The sequence below is a fragment of the Tachyglossus aculeatus genome, chromosome 21 (genome assembly GCF_015852505.1).
Source record: "Tachyglossus aculeatus isolate mTacAcu1 chromosome 21, mTacAcu1.pri, whole genome shotgun sequence".
NCBI lineage: Eukaryota > Metazoa > Chordata > Mammalia > Monotremata > Tachyglossidae > Tachyglossus > Tachyglossus aculeatus.
In genome coordinates, this window is record NC_052086.1 from 7,248,375 (window position 1) to 7,263,516 (window position 15,142).

Consider the following 15,142-nt stretch of genomic DNA (forward strand, 5'->3'; position numbering starts at 1 on the left):
AGGAGATCAGGTTGTCCCACGGGGGGCTCACAGTCTTCATACCCATTTTACAGATCAGGGAACTGAGGCACAGGGAAGTGAAGTGACTTGCCCAAAGTCACACAGCTGACAATTGGCAGAGCCGGGATTCGATATTAAACTTGAAACAAAGCATCTACAACCTTAAAATAGATATTTTGCCAGCCCGTAAAATCTTTATAAATATACATCTCTAGATATTTTTATAAATGGCACAGAGCAAACTGCTTAATGTATGATGTACCATCTCTAGCTTTTAATGCTTCTTCTTTGGTCAAAGCAGTAGTAGTAATAATAATATTTACTGAGCGTCCACTGAATGCAATGCATTGTATGAAGCTTCTGAAAGTACAAAAGAGAGAAGTGGCATGTTCCCTGCCCGCAAGGAGCTTATACATCTAATGAGGAAGACATATAAAACACATTTACAAATACAAAGCAATTGAATGTACAATTGAATAGCATATATACGAAAGTGCAGAAAATTCCTGATGTGTGTGTTGGACATGGGGTGCTGGCAACTAATCTGGGAGTGTTTGTTGGGGGAAGGCACTGAATATGGGATTTGTTTTTATGAATAATACAAAATATATACATATATATACCTGTCTGGGGTGCTGTGGAAGAGGTACTGACTCCTTTTGTTGCACTAGAAGCCCTTCAAATGTGTTTTTCATAGATTCGTCCTGTGAAAGTTATTTTAAAAAAAAGGCATATTAAAAAAGAACAAAAACACTGCAATCACAAGCCAGTCCAGTGTTCTCACCTGAACAACCCATCTACGCTCAGGTCCCTGGGGTTTCAAGTCTATGATGGAGTCAGGTCGAGCTTGCAACAAACTGAATTTGAGCCCTCTACATCCTCTACAATATTTCTGCCACTGGCCCTATCCTCGCTCCACCTTTATGATCTCAAGCCTCTCCCTTCTTCGCTATTACAGGTATGGTTGGAACATTTTAATACACCGCTCAGAATGCATCACTTTCTCAAAAATCCCCCAAAGTTACCCAATTTCCTTTGCATGAAACAAAAACTGATAACCATTAGATTTGAGGCTTTCCAACAGCTGACTCTTACCTATCCATCCTCTTTTCCCACAACACATCAGTCTGGACTCTCTGTTCCTCCCAAGAGACAGGGCCTATGACTAATTCCCACGTGTGTATTCTCTCCCAGCACTTACTACAGTGCTTTGCACACAGTAAGCACTTAATAAATACTATTAGTGGCCTAGTGGAAAGAGCAAACCTGGGAGTCAGAAAGCCTATGTTCTAATCTTGGCTCCGCCAGCTGTTTGCTGCGTGACTTTGGACAAAGCACTTCTTGATGCCTCAGTTACCTCATCTGTAAAATGGAGATTAAATCATACTCCCTGCTATTTTGACTATGAGCTCTATGTGGGACAGGGACGGTGTCCAATCTGATTATCTCTTCTCTACCTCAGCACTTAGTACAGTGCTTGGCACCACAGTAAGTGCTTAACAAGTATAACTATTATTATTATTACCAATAATAATACACCTGGAACTGCACCTCACTCCTGACTCATCTCCAATCCACTGGCTATGCTTTCCCCCACTCAAATCTTTCAATCCCTCCTACAAACCACCTCTTCCAAAGGCATTTCCTAATTCATTCCCTCCCAAACATCACCCTTAGCATTAGTCATTTTAGCACTCCCGTCAATCAGTCAGTCAATCATGTCTATTGAATGCTTACTGTATGCAGAGCACTGTATTAAGCGCTTGATAGACTACAACAATAAACAGACACATTATATGAACTTACAGTCGGACTGTCCTTTTTATGTTCTCTGCATTTATACCCCAGAAAAATATTTCATCCATAAACTATGGCAAGCTGGGTCAAGTGTTCTCTACTTCCTATACAAAAGAGAAGGTGGGTAGCATGGAAAAATTCAGAGATTAAACCCAAAGCTTGATTTAGTTTCCACCTCCGCCTTTCCAAGCCTCCTGTATTGACTGCTAACAAGTAAGAATTGATTAATTTGAATTTCTTCTCCTCTTCTTTCACATTCCCCAAAAGAGGCACTAACAAGCAATGAAATAGCTAAAAGATAGGGTAGAAGAGAAAAATAGTGAGAAACCAAGATGCAGGATAACTCTTAAATGGCATTATTAGTTTTATAGAAGACTTACCTGACTTAACACCTGTCTACAATATTGAAATCCTATCATCAACCAGCAGTGGAAACAACAAAAAAATTGAGCTAAGTTACATGTTCACTTCTCGGCCTTTTGGCTAAGATCAAGTGTAGAATCTGTTCTTATCAGTTTAATATCTGATACATCTTTGATGTGAAGACGCTGTGTTCAGCAACTTTTTGGAGAAAGGAGGTGGGTTGGGAGCTTGCTCTGTCCCCTCCATGCATCGGCCTGGTATTGCAGTACTTCCAGGCTAGGTGCCTTTCCCCCGTGGGGGAATTGATTTCTTCTAGACTGTGAGCCCACTGTTGGGTAGAGACTGTCTCTACATGTTGCCAACTTGTACTTCCCAAGCGCTTAGTACAGTGTTCTGCACACAGTAAGCGCTCAATAAATACGATTGACTGATGTAATGGGTAACCTTTTGTATTTACATACTGTCATAATTTCAGGACTCCGGAAGAAAGGTAAAGACATAATTTCACCAATAATTCCAAAATCTCCATAAAAACTGAATAAAGTGTCTGCACACAGGAAGTGCTCAGTATACCCCAGAAAAATATTTATTTCATCCATAAACTATGGCATGCTGGGTTAAGCATTCTCTATTTCCTATACAAAAGAGAAGGTGGGTAGCATGGAAAAATTCACAGATTAAACCCAAAGCTTGATTAGTTTCCACCTCCTCCTTTCCAAGCGTCCTGTATTGACTTCTAACAAGTAAGAATTGATTAATTTGAATTTCTTCTCCTCTCCTTTCACATTCCTACTGATTGACAGGCAGGTTCTGTGAAGCAGGTCAGAAGTATTCCCAAGGTTCAGCCAGCAGAGAAGAGGCCCAGCAAATAAAGGGGACTCGTCCAAGGTCACAAAGAATAAAACTGGTCCCTTGACTCTCTATTCGGTGATATTTCCAGGGACCGTATCTAATTTCCACCTGTGTATTCTTCCCCAACACTTAATATAGTGCTCCGCACACAGTAAGTTCTTAATAAATACTATGACTATGACTTCCAAAAAACTTCGCAGCTTCTACAAACACAAAGGAATTTCTCTGCACAAAATCCCAAGTAGATCTAGAGGCAGCGCAACTCAAGACACTTTGGGTCCCTTTTGACATTGTCAGCTACACACTCCACTTTCAAAGAAAGCCTGTCTAGAATGTCAGCCAAACTGTGAATCCTGAAGTGAGCTGACATCATACCATCCCTTAATCCATTCCAGAAGTTTTCTTTCAAGATGATTGCAAGGAAAATACCGCTGTTGTTTTATGTATGGTATTTGTTAAATGATTACTATGTACCAGACACTGTACTAACAGCTGGGATATTCATTCATTCAATCGTATTTACTGAGCGCTTACTGTGTGCAGAGCACTGTACTAAGCGCTTGGGAAGTACAAGTTGGCAACATATAGAGACGATCCCTACCCAACAACGGGCTCACAATCTAGAAGGGGGATAGATACAATCAATCAATCAATCAATCGTATTTATTGAGCACTTACTGTGTGCAGAGCACTGTACTAAGCGCTTGGGAAGTACAAGTTGGCAACATATAGAGATGATTCCTACCCAACAACGGGCTCACAGTCTAGAAGGGGGATAGATACAAGACAATCAGGTTGGACACAAACCATGTCCTATATGCGGCTCAGGTTGAATCCATAGCCTAAAAAGAAAACATAATTCCATTCCAGATGGAAGTTGTTTTTCTGTTCATTTGTTATATGGTATTTGTTAAGCGCTTATTATGTGTCAAACACAGTTCTAAGCGCTGGGGTAGATAAAAGTTAATTATGTTGGCTGTGCTACGTGAAGCAAACAGTCTAAGTAGGAGGAAGAACGGGAGAAGTGAGGCACAGAGAAGTGAAGGAGAAGTGAGGCACAGAGAAGTGAAGTGATTTGCCCAAGGCCACACAGCAAGCATTTGGATTAGAACTCAGGTCCTCTGACTCCCAGGCCGATGGTCTTTCCACTAGGCGATGCTCCTTCCCCACTGACTCCCCACTAAAAAACTGTGACCTGACACAGTGCTGGTCTCTCTTGGACTGTTAACATTTCCCCTTGAATGGCCTGGTTCTGGAGCCAAACACAGCAAAATGGTTATGAGATGCTCCCCCCAGCTCTGCTCTCAACTCAGGATAGTGAGTTCCTAAGCACTTAGTACAGTGCTCTGCACACAGTAAGCACTCAATAAATACGATTGATGATGATATTGTAGAGTCCCAGAAAGATTCCCTGGGCCAAAAAAATCCCCACCCCTGCAACCCCCTCCTGATTCATGTGAAGTTTATTCACCCCAAGGATGAGCTCCTGGTGGCCAACGATACCAGGGAAGAGCTTTCAGCTTCATTCGAGTCCATACTTCACTCTCCTGCCCCGATGAACTTTCAACAAAAACATTCAGTGCATGTTTCCCCACTTCTAAAGACTCTCCAGTGGTTGCCCATCCACCTCCATATCAAATAGAAACTCCATACCATCGGCTTTAATACACTCAGTTCCCTTGCTGCTCTCCTACTAAAACCCAGCCTGCACACTTTGCTCCTCTAATGCCAACCTATTCACTTTACCTCGTCTATCTCACCATTGACTTCTTGCCCACGTCTGTCCTCTGGCCCTGAAAACCCTCCCTTTTCATAACCAACAAAAACTACTCTCCCTACCTGCAAAACCTTACTGAAGGTACATTTCCTCCAAGAGGCCTTCCTTGACTAAATTCTTATTTCCTCTTTTCCCACTCCCTTCTGCATCACCCTGACTTCACCCCGCCCCCAACCCCAAAGCACTTATGTATCTCCCTAACTGATTTATAATAATATCTATTTCCCCCTCTAGACTGTAAGCTCCTTGTGAGCAGGGAATGTATTATATTGTATGCTCCCAAGCACTTAGTACAGTGCTCTGCATATAGAGCTCAGTAAATACAATTGATTGATTTTTGTTGCTGAGAGGAGTTTTTGTTTCTTGTTTTGTCATGGTATTTGTTAAGCGCTTACTACATGCCAGACACTCTATGTACTACGTGCTGGGGAAGATACAACCTAACCAGTGAAATGACTTGCCCAAAGTCACACAGCAGACAAACGGTGGAGCTGGGATTAGAAACCAGGTCCTCTAAGTCCCAGGCCCAGGCTCTTTCCACTAGGGCACCCTGCTAATGGGTGTTTTAGTAGGATCTCCCTTCCACCCCAAAAGATGGCGATTGGGACCCCCTACATTGAAGGAGTCTCCCCCAGTCATCCTCCTCCCTGCCCAAACCACTAGAGTCCCGGACCAGTCTCCCATTACGAATTCTTCCCTCTTGTGTCGTCCTGCCCATAACGGTCTGACAACAAGGGGGTCACTCACCCCGACCCACAAAGATTGTCATAGTCGATCCTAATGAAGAGTGCACTGAAGAACAGTCCCTATACTGGGGACTTGACTTGCCCCTGTGAATGGCATGGTGAATGTTTCTGTCTCACATTCATATTGCACCAAGGACAACTTTCTCTTCTGAGCCAAGAGGCAAATTTCTGTTCCTTCAGATTTAAATCCTCTGTGCCGCAGGCACCCTTTTGTTTCTAAAGTGTACATCTCCAGAGAGCCCTGCTGTTCCAAATGTGTGGGACTTATTGAGTGCCTAATAATTTGAGATTTCCTTTCGGGGTAGGGGGAGAAAATGCTGTTTCCTAGGCAACCACCCAGGCACAGATCTATAAATTTGAAAAAAATGATTTGGCCTTTATGATCCAGCAATGCTGACTCTGAATTCAGTACAGATACTAATCACAAAATATATCTGTGTGCATGTATGGGGCGGGGTGTGTCAAAGCCGACTCCTCCCAAAAGAAACTACCAGATAAAGAAAGAAAAAGTTAACAAGAAATCTTAGCAGAAAATAAAATTAGTGACACAATCAAGTGAACTCTTTCCAAAAAAGTGGTTGGTATGTTTAAAAAAAATCTGCTTATTTTGAGCAGTAATGTGTGTCGATGCCCACTGGCAAAATGAATGAATACACATGGAACCATGCTGCACATGGAGGTAGCCACAAGTCTATTCACACTGGCTTTGAAAATTAACAAGTCACATATGATCTCAAAAGAGGGGAAAATATGGCAATCTACCCAGAGAACTCTAGATTATACATTTGCTTTTTTAGCAGAATACCACCATCACCCCTTTGAAAAACTCCTTGCCATTAACACGAACTAGACTTTTATTCACAATCACCTACACTTCAGGAATATTAGTTCGAACCAACTGCTTTGTGAGAAAAGGAATTCTCACCTCCCGAAAGGAAATTGGGGCATACGAGAAAGCAATTTGCACTAGGCCTCACAGGAAATCAGAAGCAAGGCCCAGAAGACCTGTGATGGCAGTTGAGCAGGAAGAAGAATCCGGCAAGACGCCGGATCCATTTCAACAAGTCAGTGGCACGGCCGGAGTTTACATGTATATTCCTAAAGATGGGTCAGAGTAAACCATATTGTACCCCTTTGTTATTCACTGTGCTTTTCAATATTATAGTATTATTAATAAAGAGTTAACATGTATCTTTATAAAGATGGGTACTTTTCTCAGAATAAACCATATGGTACCCTTTTGTTATTTACTGTGTTTGTTCAATACTATATTTGTAACTAATAATAATAATAATAATAAAAGGATGCATTAAGCACTTACTTTGCCAACCACTAAAATAGATACAAGATAATCAGACGAGATACATGTCCTGTACTACACAGGGGTCACAGTCCACGAGATTTATTCTACTATTTGTAAAATGTAAGCCCATTTAACTGTAATTAATAAAATCTCTTGATGATAGCCACCGCTCTATATGCAAAAACAGGGAGGCAGAATGATCTAGTGAAAAGAGTGCGGGTCACAAGGCCAAGAAACCTTTGTTCTAGTTCCACCTCCGCCACTGGCCTGCGTATGACCTCAGGTAGGTCACTTGACCACTCTGGGCCTCTGTTTCCTCTTTAATAAAATGGGAATAACAACGTCTGCCACACCTTACCCTCCTGAGCTGTTGAAGACAAAATGAGGCAACTGAGGACCAGCGAAGTTATGAGCTGTTAAGTTGGTACAGCAAGGCAAAGGTTGCGTTAAAAGCTCTCCAGTATCACCTCACACACACAATTCGTAAGTTGCACAGGGCTAGTTTAACGGCAAATCCCAATACCCACCTGAAGCCAGGGATGCTCTAGGGCTTTTTCTGTTGTAAGGCGTTCATTAGGGTCCACGACCAGCAACTTCTTTACGAGATCCACGGCTGAAAATCACATAAAATGAGCCAGTATATTACTCTTCCATTTGATACAATGCAAACAAAACATAACAGTCGACTCATCATTAAATTAATTCATTAAGACATCCCGCTTAATGGCCTGGTTCCTACAGAAAGAGCCTAACCCTGAGGCCGCTTTGCCACATTCATTTCATTGTTCAATCTTTCTTCTCCGCCTCCTCTCGCAATACCTTCTTCAAAAGGAAGAGGTAGGTCTCAAAATGACAAACACACCCTCTCTGCCCATTTTCGGCTTCCCTTCCTTCCATTTTCTCCTCCAAAACAAGTGCCTCAATGCACTTCTAAATACGATATTTCAGATATCAAACTTCTATTTTTTTCATGTAGAAAAATAGATGGATTATGGTATTAAGCCCCTGCTGAGTACTAAGCACTAGTGCAATTTACATGAACAGTATATAATTCCTGACCAACAAGATGCTCAAAATTTAAGTGGGGAAGGACACAGTTTTCATGACCTCGATTTTCAGAAAAATCTTTTCTGAACCCATGAGGACGATGGGAAGGTTTGCTTATACCTGGACTTCACAAAGACCCTCTTCTGGCAATACATATTTGCTAGAATTATACAACATTTCACTGACAGGGGACTATGACAGTGAAGCAAAACCAATCCAGGATATTTTTTTTTACCTTGAAGAAAAGTTGTGTCTTTGAATTAAACTCCTTTATACAAGTAACATGCATGTGATACGATTTATCATGGCCTACATTCCTGACAGTTGTAATTTCTTTTGAAATTTTCTGCCACACTTTCATTTGGGGAATTATTAAAACCTCCTATTAGGTGCCTCTTCCTCATTTCCTGATGGGACTGCCTTCAGAGGAAAAACAATGCAAAACAAAACGGCAGAATGGTGTTATAGAAAATCTGGTTGAGTCTAAATCCACATGACAAGAACCCAGGTCAAGCAAGGAAAACTTGTAGTCCATTTAATTTTAAACTCCAATAATTCATTTTTGGGTTTGTTTCTCGAATTTGTTGCTCTCCCACTCTGCAAGAGAGGAGAATGAATTCACCATGCAAAACCAGAGGACCAATAAGAACAGAGTAAATGAGAGTGGACTTCATGTCTTTTTTTTATGGTATTTAAGTGCTTACTATGCACCAGGCACTATACTAATCACTGGGGTAGATGCAAGCTAATCAGGTTGGACATAGTCCATGCCCCACGTGGGCTCAAACACTTAATCCCCATTTTACAGATGAGGTAACTGAGGCACAGAGGCGTGAAGTGTCTTACCCAGGGTCACATAGCAGGCAAGTGGCCAAACCTGCATTAGAACCCAGGTCCTTTTGACTCCCAGGACTGTGATCTCTCTACTAGGGCACACTGACCATTAACAGGGTCAGTCCCGAAAGTATCTGCAGGGTCCTAAAGCCTTCTGGCCTCTCTTTTCCAGAAACGGGCACCTCCAAGCAGGCAAACCTGTTTTGCCACCGCTTGGGCCACCCCCACCACCCCCTTGACTCTTGTGTAAAGAAAACCCAGTTGATTCTAGAAAGGGGAGGGCAGAGTAAGGCCTTGATTTTCAAGCCCTTTCAGGCCACAAAAAAGAGCATATATTTTTTCCTATGTATAAATGAGATTTGCTTTACATTTTCTTGTGCTAGCCCCCGCGGGGCCAGAGAGGGTGAATTTTCCAGAACGGTGGTAAACCATCCCATGTTATCACCGCATCTCCCTCCTACCAATTCCTCTCCTTCACTGAGTTGTCTACACCTGCTGTCTCAATTTCCTTTCCTCCAATTCTCTTCTTGACCCCCTCCAATCTGGCTTCCATCTCAGTCTCTCCAGAGAAACCACCCTCTCAAAAGGTCACCAATGATTTCCTTCTTGCCAAACTCAAAGACCTAATCCATCCTAATCCTCATCTGCCTTCGACACTTTCGATCACCCCCTTCTCCTGGAGATTTTATTCAACTTCAGCTTCACTGACACCGACCTCTCCTGGTGCTCCTCCTATCTCTCTGGTAGCCCATTCTCAGTCTCCTTCACGGGTTCCTCCTCTGCCACACAGAGGAGGCCTGTGCGGCTGAAGGTGGGGTGAATAAAGGGTACAAATCCAAGTGCCAGGGCAATGCAGAGGGAAGAGGAAGTAGAGGAAACGAGGACTTAGTTGGGGAAGGCCTCCTGAAGGAGGTGTGATTTTAGGGGGGTTTCGAAGGTGCGGAGAGTGATGGTCTGTCGAATATGAAGTTCCAGGCCAGGGGGAGGATGCGAGTGAGGGGTTGGCGGCAAGACAGACGAGATCGAGGTACATGAGGAAATTGGTGTTAAAGGAGCCAAGTGTGTGAGCTGGGTTGTAGCAGAAAATCAGCCAATTAAGGTAGGAGAGGGGAGAATCGACTGAGTGTTTTAAAGCCATTTATCTCTTTCTCAGGGACGACATCCTCAGCAGTGTGTTTCAACCCATTCTGGAAACTTCTGAGGTTCTGTGCCCCCTAAAGCTATGTCTGGAACTAGCTCGAGTGATCGTCACAGTACATACCCATCTCTGAGACATGAGCCCAGGCCTTTGGAATGAAGTTCAATGTCCCACTTGTGATTTGATCTTTCAGAGGTACTTGAGTCTTATGCTTAGCAAGTGATGGCTCAGCAAATGGTGGATATCCACCTAGGCTTAGAATAGGGGAAGAGGAAAAATAAAATGAAATGGTGTGTTTTGGGTTTTGTTTTGTTTTTTTTTAAAAAAGGTCAGATGATAATGTGCAGTGGTGACCCTTCATAATCAAAAATTAGATTGCTCTGAACAAATACTGAGTAGCAGTACAGGTGTACTCCACAACACTTCCTATGTTCTTTGAAAATGGGGAGGCATCATGAACAGCTAAATCATGGGGTGCCCTTCCCATAAATTTATGTGCCACTGGAACCTGACCTGATAACCCTGTCCCGTCCACCCACCCTTCCCCATATCCCTTTCCTTCCACTATTTTTAGGGACTTTTGTGACTCTATGTCCCCCAATCTCACACGCTCTAAGCTGTCTTCCCAAGACCTCTCTTCCTCGGTATTAAGGTGGAGTCTGTAAATAAGCGATGTGTGCACAACTCCCCTCAAACAGTGCACCACCACTTCTACTGCCGAGAGAGGCTAGAAAATGCCACCAGGATCCCCATCCTGGTGTCCGGACCCCTGGGTCCCAGCCCACAGGCAGCTGTTCAAACATCCAGGCTCCACAGACTGCAGCTCCTCCCCGCGAAAATCCCCCACTCGGCCCCCTGGGTTCCCACATGGGAGCTCCATCCCTCTAAAACAGCAGCTGACATCCCCATGCCCATCCTCTCTCTTTTTTCCATGGAGGCTTTTTGCCACTGCCATCACACTCTAACTGTCATCAGACACAGGGATTAACCATAGCCTCCTATCGCTATGGACTCCAAGTACTGTTCTAAGCGCTGGGGTAGATACAAGTTAATCAGGTTGGACACAGTCCCTGTCTCACATGGGGCTCACACTCTTAATTCCCATTTTACAGGTGAGAGAACTGAGGCCTAGGGAAGTGAACTGATTTGCCCAAGGTCACACAGCAGACAAGTGGCGGAGCCAGGATTACGACGCAGGTCCTTCTGATTGCTGGGGCCAAGCTCTATCCACCAACCCACAGAGCAGCCTCAGCCTGGCCACGTCACCAGGACGAGAGATTGCATGGCCAGATGGCGGCCCCCCCCACCTGTAACTCCAGGGACCCCTTCCCCCCTCCATTAAGGGCTCAGAGATTAGTTCCATGCCCTACCGCTATGGGCTCCAGGAATTAGCTACACGCCTTATCGCTAGGAGCTCCAGGGATTAACCACAGCCTTCTATCGCTATAGACTCCAGGGATTAACCACATCCCCTATCACTGTGGGCTCCAAGGCTTAATCAAAAAATTTATTGCTAAGGGCCCCAGGGATTAACCATGCGCCTCCCCATGAGTCCCAGAGAATAATAATGTATTTGTCAAGTGCTTACTATGTGCCAGGCACTGTACTAAGCGCCGGGTGGATACAAGCAAATCGAATTGGATCCCAGCCCCTGTCCCACGTCGGGCTCACGGTCTTCATCCCCATTCTACAAATGAGGCAACCGAGGTCCAGAGAAGTGAGGTGACTTGCCCAAGGCCACACAGAAGACAAGTGGCAGAGTCAGGACTAGAAGCCAAGTCCTCCTTACTCTCAGGCCTGTGCTCCATCCACTAAGCCTGAAGTCCATGTGAGGGAACCCTACTTCCAAGACACTTTGTGAAGCTCTGTAAAGAATCCGTTCTGTGGTCAGACTCACTTGGCCACAACAGCAGCCTTACCCAAGTTGGAGAAGCCGTCTTGAAGTGCCCTCAGCTAGCCTCAGGCCGCAGGGGCAGACTCTTCCAGTACAGGCTCCAGGGATTAAGCACACACCCTATCACTATGGGCTCAAAGGATTAGACACACCCTAGCCACAAGGGCCTCCAGGGATTAGCCACCGCCCTTTACGCCATGGGCTCCAGGATTAACCACAACAATTCCCCATGATGGAGATACTGGACACCATAAAGAATACACAGAGGCAGGAGCTGGGAGGGAGGTGACAGTTGGCTAGCTGGGAAGTAGAAGGGTCCATCCTGCCCCTCTCCTGCTGGCAGGAAGGCTTGAGCAGGGGCACTTTGACTCACCAGGATTCTTTAAAAAAAAAAAAAATAGTGGGGGAGAGGGCTAGGGAGATATGGACCAGGGAAGACTGAATTAGGAGTCTGGGAGGAGAGGGGTGGGGGAAGGTGATCAGGGAATTGATTTGCAGGCAATTATTGAATTTGATGCTGGGCAGGGTTTATAAATTGAAGTTGAGCTCTGTCAACAATTAGTGCATGCCTTATCTCCAGATTTTAACCATTGTGGTCGCTCAGAAACGGGGCAAAGCTCCTACTAGTAGTCATAACATTTACTAAGAACCTGCTGGGTGCAATGCACTGTAATAAGCACTGGGGAGGTGCAAAACAAAAATGTGCCCACTAGGAGCTTAGTTGCCAATGAGACATATGGTACTTCTGGAAGTAATGTGGCTTCACGGATAGAGCACGAGCCTAGGAGTCAGAAGGTCATGGGTTCTAATCCCAGCTCCGCCACGTGTCTACTGTGTGACTTTGGGCAAGGTCACAACTTCTCTGGACCTCAGTTACCTCATCTGTAAAATGGGGATTTAGACTGTGAGCCTCATGTGGGAACAGGAATGTGTCTAACCTGATTACCTTGTGTCTACCCCAGCACTTAGAACAGTACTTGGCACATAGTAAATGCTTAACAAATACTCTAATTATTACTAATTATTACTTAGAAATAGAGTAGCCAAAAAAAGTAATATTTTTAATATTTTAAAAGTAATATAATATTTCATTGCCTATTCCAATGAATAAAAGTACTAAGGATTGGTATGATAATGGTAATAATAATAATAACAATAATAATGGTATCTGCTAAGCACTGACTATAAATCAAGCACTGTAGTAAGTGGTAACGTCGATAATAAGATATTCAGCTTCCCTACCCAACTTGGGCCTCACATTCTAAGTAGGAGGGTACTGACTCCCCATTTTACAGATGAGAAAAATGAGGGACAGTGATGTTAAGTGGCTTTCCCTAGGTCACACGACAGGCAAGTGGCGGAGGCGGGATTAGAACCCAGGTCCTCTGACTCCCGGGCCCATCGTTTTTTCACTTGGACACCATGCATCAGTGTTTCGAGATGGCTGGTGGGTTTATATGATTTAGAGTGCTGGGAATGAACTAGGGATTAATCTGAAGTAAACACAACTCCACAAATGGAAGGCCACTGACACTGGCTAACTAGCATCAAGTGAATTCTGCAACAATGAAATCATTCTTACCAAACAAAGAGAATAACGCCCAAACTCCAGCAGTCCACCGAAGACTTATACCCAGCTGTTCCAAAGGAATTAAGAACTTCAGGAGCTAGATAGGTGGGGGTACCACATAATGTTCTCATAAGAGAAGTCTCGCCGAGAATCTTGGATTGTCCAAAATCGGTTATCTAAAACCAAAGGGGAAGATGTGGGAACATTTGCCACAGTATTAGAAAAACTGATCTGGGCACCATCTGCTAGACATCAAAATATAATCTTAGTTCTATTTCCAGAGTCTGATAGTCTCACTTCTTTAATCCACAGGCGTTAGTAACAGTAGCCATCGTGTTTATTAAGCACCCATTAGGAGCAGTGCATGGGTGTAATAACTTGGAAAGCTCAAAAGAAGCAACACGTTTCCTGTTCACAAGGAGCTTACATAGGGACCAAAGATATAATATTCACAAATAGAGTAATCAAAATAAACACACATTCAAAGGGGCTGATGATGGGTAGAAAAAGTACATACATGCTAAGGATGGCTGAAGGGTTTATGGGTTTGGGGATACAGGGAATTATCATTTAGGCTTCTATCATTAGAATAGAAGGATTTGCGTATAAATGTTCCTAGCCGACCATAGAGGTGAGGTTCTTCAAAGTTCAGGGGCCTGGCAAAACTATGAATGATCAGTCAGTCAATCGTATTTATTGAGTGCTTACTGTATGCAGAGCACTGTATTAAGTGCTTGGGAGACTACAAAAGAACAATAAACAGACACATTCCCTGTCCACCACGAGTTTATAGTGTAGAGGGAGAGACAGACATTAATAGAAATAAATGAATTAGGCTAAAGATTTCTGAGGATGAAAATATACAGAGCCTCTGGCCATTGTCCTCTCCCAGGCAATTAGTACAATTAAGTAGCAGGGGAGATGGAAAGCATCACAATGAAATCAGGAGAAAAGACGCAGAGGACTGAGGCCAACTGACAGGCGTGAAGCACAGTGCAAGACAGTCCACCAAGCGTTCCAAACCCCACGCCTCCATCTGACGTATCGTTGTGGGCAGGGAATGTGTCTGCTCATTGTTACGTTGGCCTCTCCCAAGCACTTAGTGCAGTGCTCTCCACAAAGTAAGCCCAAAATTAATTCAACTGACTGACTGCCTATGGATCCCAACAGGGGTGGCCAAGAGTTGGGAGACATTTGAAGTGCCAGTTGGTGGGCAAATGAGCTAATCCAAGCTATGTAATAATAATAATAATGACATTTATTAAGCGCTTACTATGTGCAAAGCACTGTTCTAAGCGCTGGGGAGGTTACAGGGTGATCAGGTTGTCCCGCTGGGGGCTCACAGTCTTAATCCCCATTTTACAGATGAGGTAACTGAGGCACAGAGAAGTGAAGTGACTTTCCCGATGTCACACAGCTGACAATTTGTGGAGCCAGGATATACGTTATATGCTATATGCTTTGGTAATCAAAGTAGTACACAGAATGTTAAGAATCAGTCATACTTTTTGAGCGCTTACTGTGTGCAGAGCACTGTACTATGTGCTCGGAAGGGTGCGATTTAACTGAGATGATAGGGGAATTCCCTGCCGCCAGAGAGCTTACAGTCCAGAGTCTAAATAATAAAAGCAGGGGTTCGAAATGGACGGTTGGATTTTAGCTTTGCTTTTCTGCAAAGTTTCACATCTGCCAATTTCCCGGCTTCAAAAGCCGGTCTACCTAGCCCTGGCTCTCTCAAATGCCCTACTGAGTTTTCCTGTACTCCTGAGGCCGGGGCTTTTCACTTTGACACTACTCCAATTTGCTATCACCCAGGGAACC

The 15,142-nt window shown here is 43.9% G+C and overlaps 1 protein-coding gene and 1 non-coding gene across 13 annotated transcripts in view; one reads left to right on the forward strand and one right to left on the reverse strand.

Moving 5' to 3' along the window:
* CHEK2 (checkpoint kinase 2) overlaps positions 1-15,142 on the reverse strand; it is a 50,494-nt gene that overhangs the window by 3,914 nt on the left and 31,438 nt on the right. For 5 of the 12 annotated variants that reach the window (XR_005455352.1, XM_038763123.1, XM_038763130.1 and 2 more), the window contains 4 exons: positions 13,334-13,497; positions 9,981-10,111; positions 7,366-7,451; positions 624-704 (listed from right to left, as the gene is read on the reverse strand). Coding sequence is in view for 8 of the 12 variants with exons in the window: in XM_038763123.1 (XP_038619051.1) it covers positions 624-704; positions 7,366-7,451; positions 9,981-10,111; positions 13,334-13,497 (462 nt within the window). In the remaining 4 variants the exon portion in view is untranslated. Of the gene's footprint in view, positions 1-623; positions 705-1,806; positions 1,902-2,728; positions 2,796-7,365; positions 7,452-8,120; positions 8,306-9,980; positions 10,112-13,333; positions 13,498-15,142 lie in introns of those variants that run through there. The other 7 variants (XR_005455353.1, XR_005455355.1, XM_038763127.1 and 4 more) reach the window with 7 other exon arrangements.
* On the forward strand, positions 2,261-2,451 carry LOC119943021. Its single transcript, XR_005455508.1, has one exon. It is a non-coding gene; the product is annotated as a U2 spliceosomal RNA (small nuclear RNA).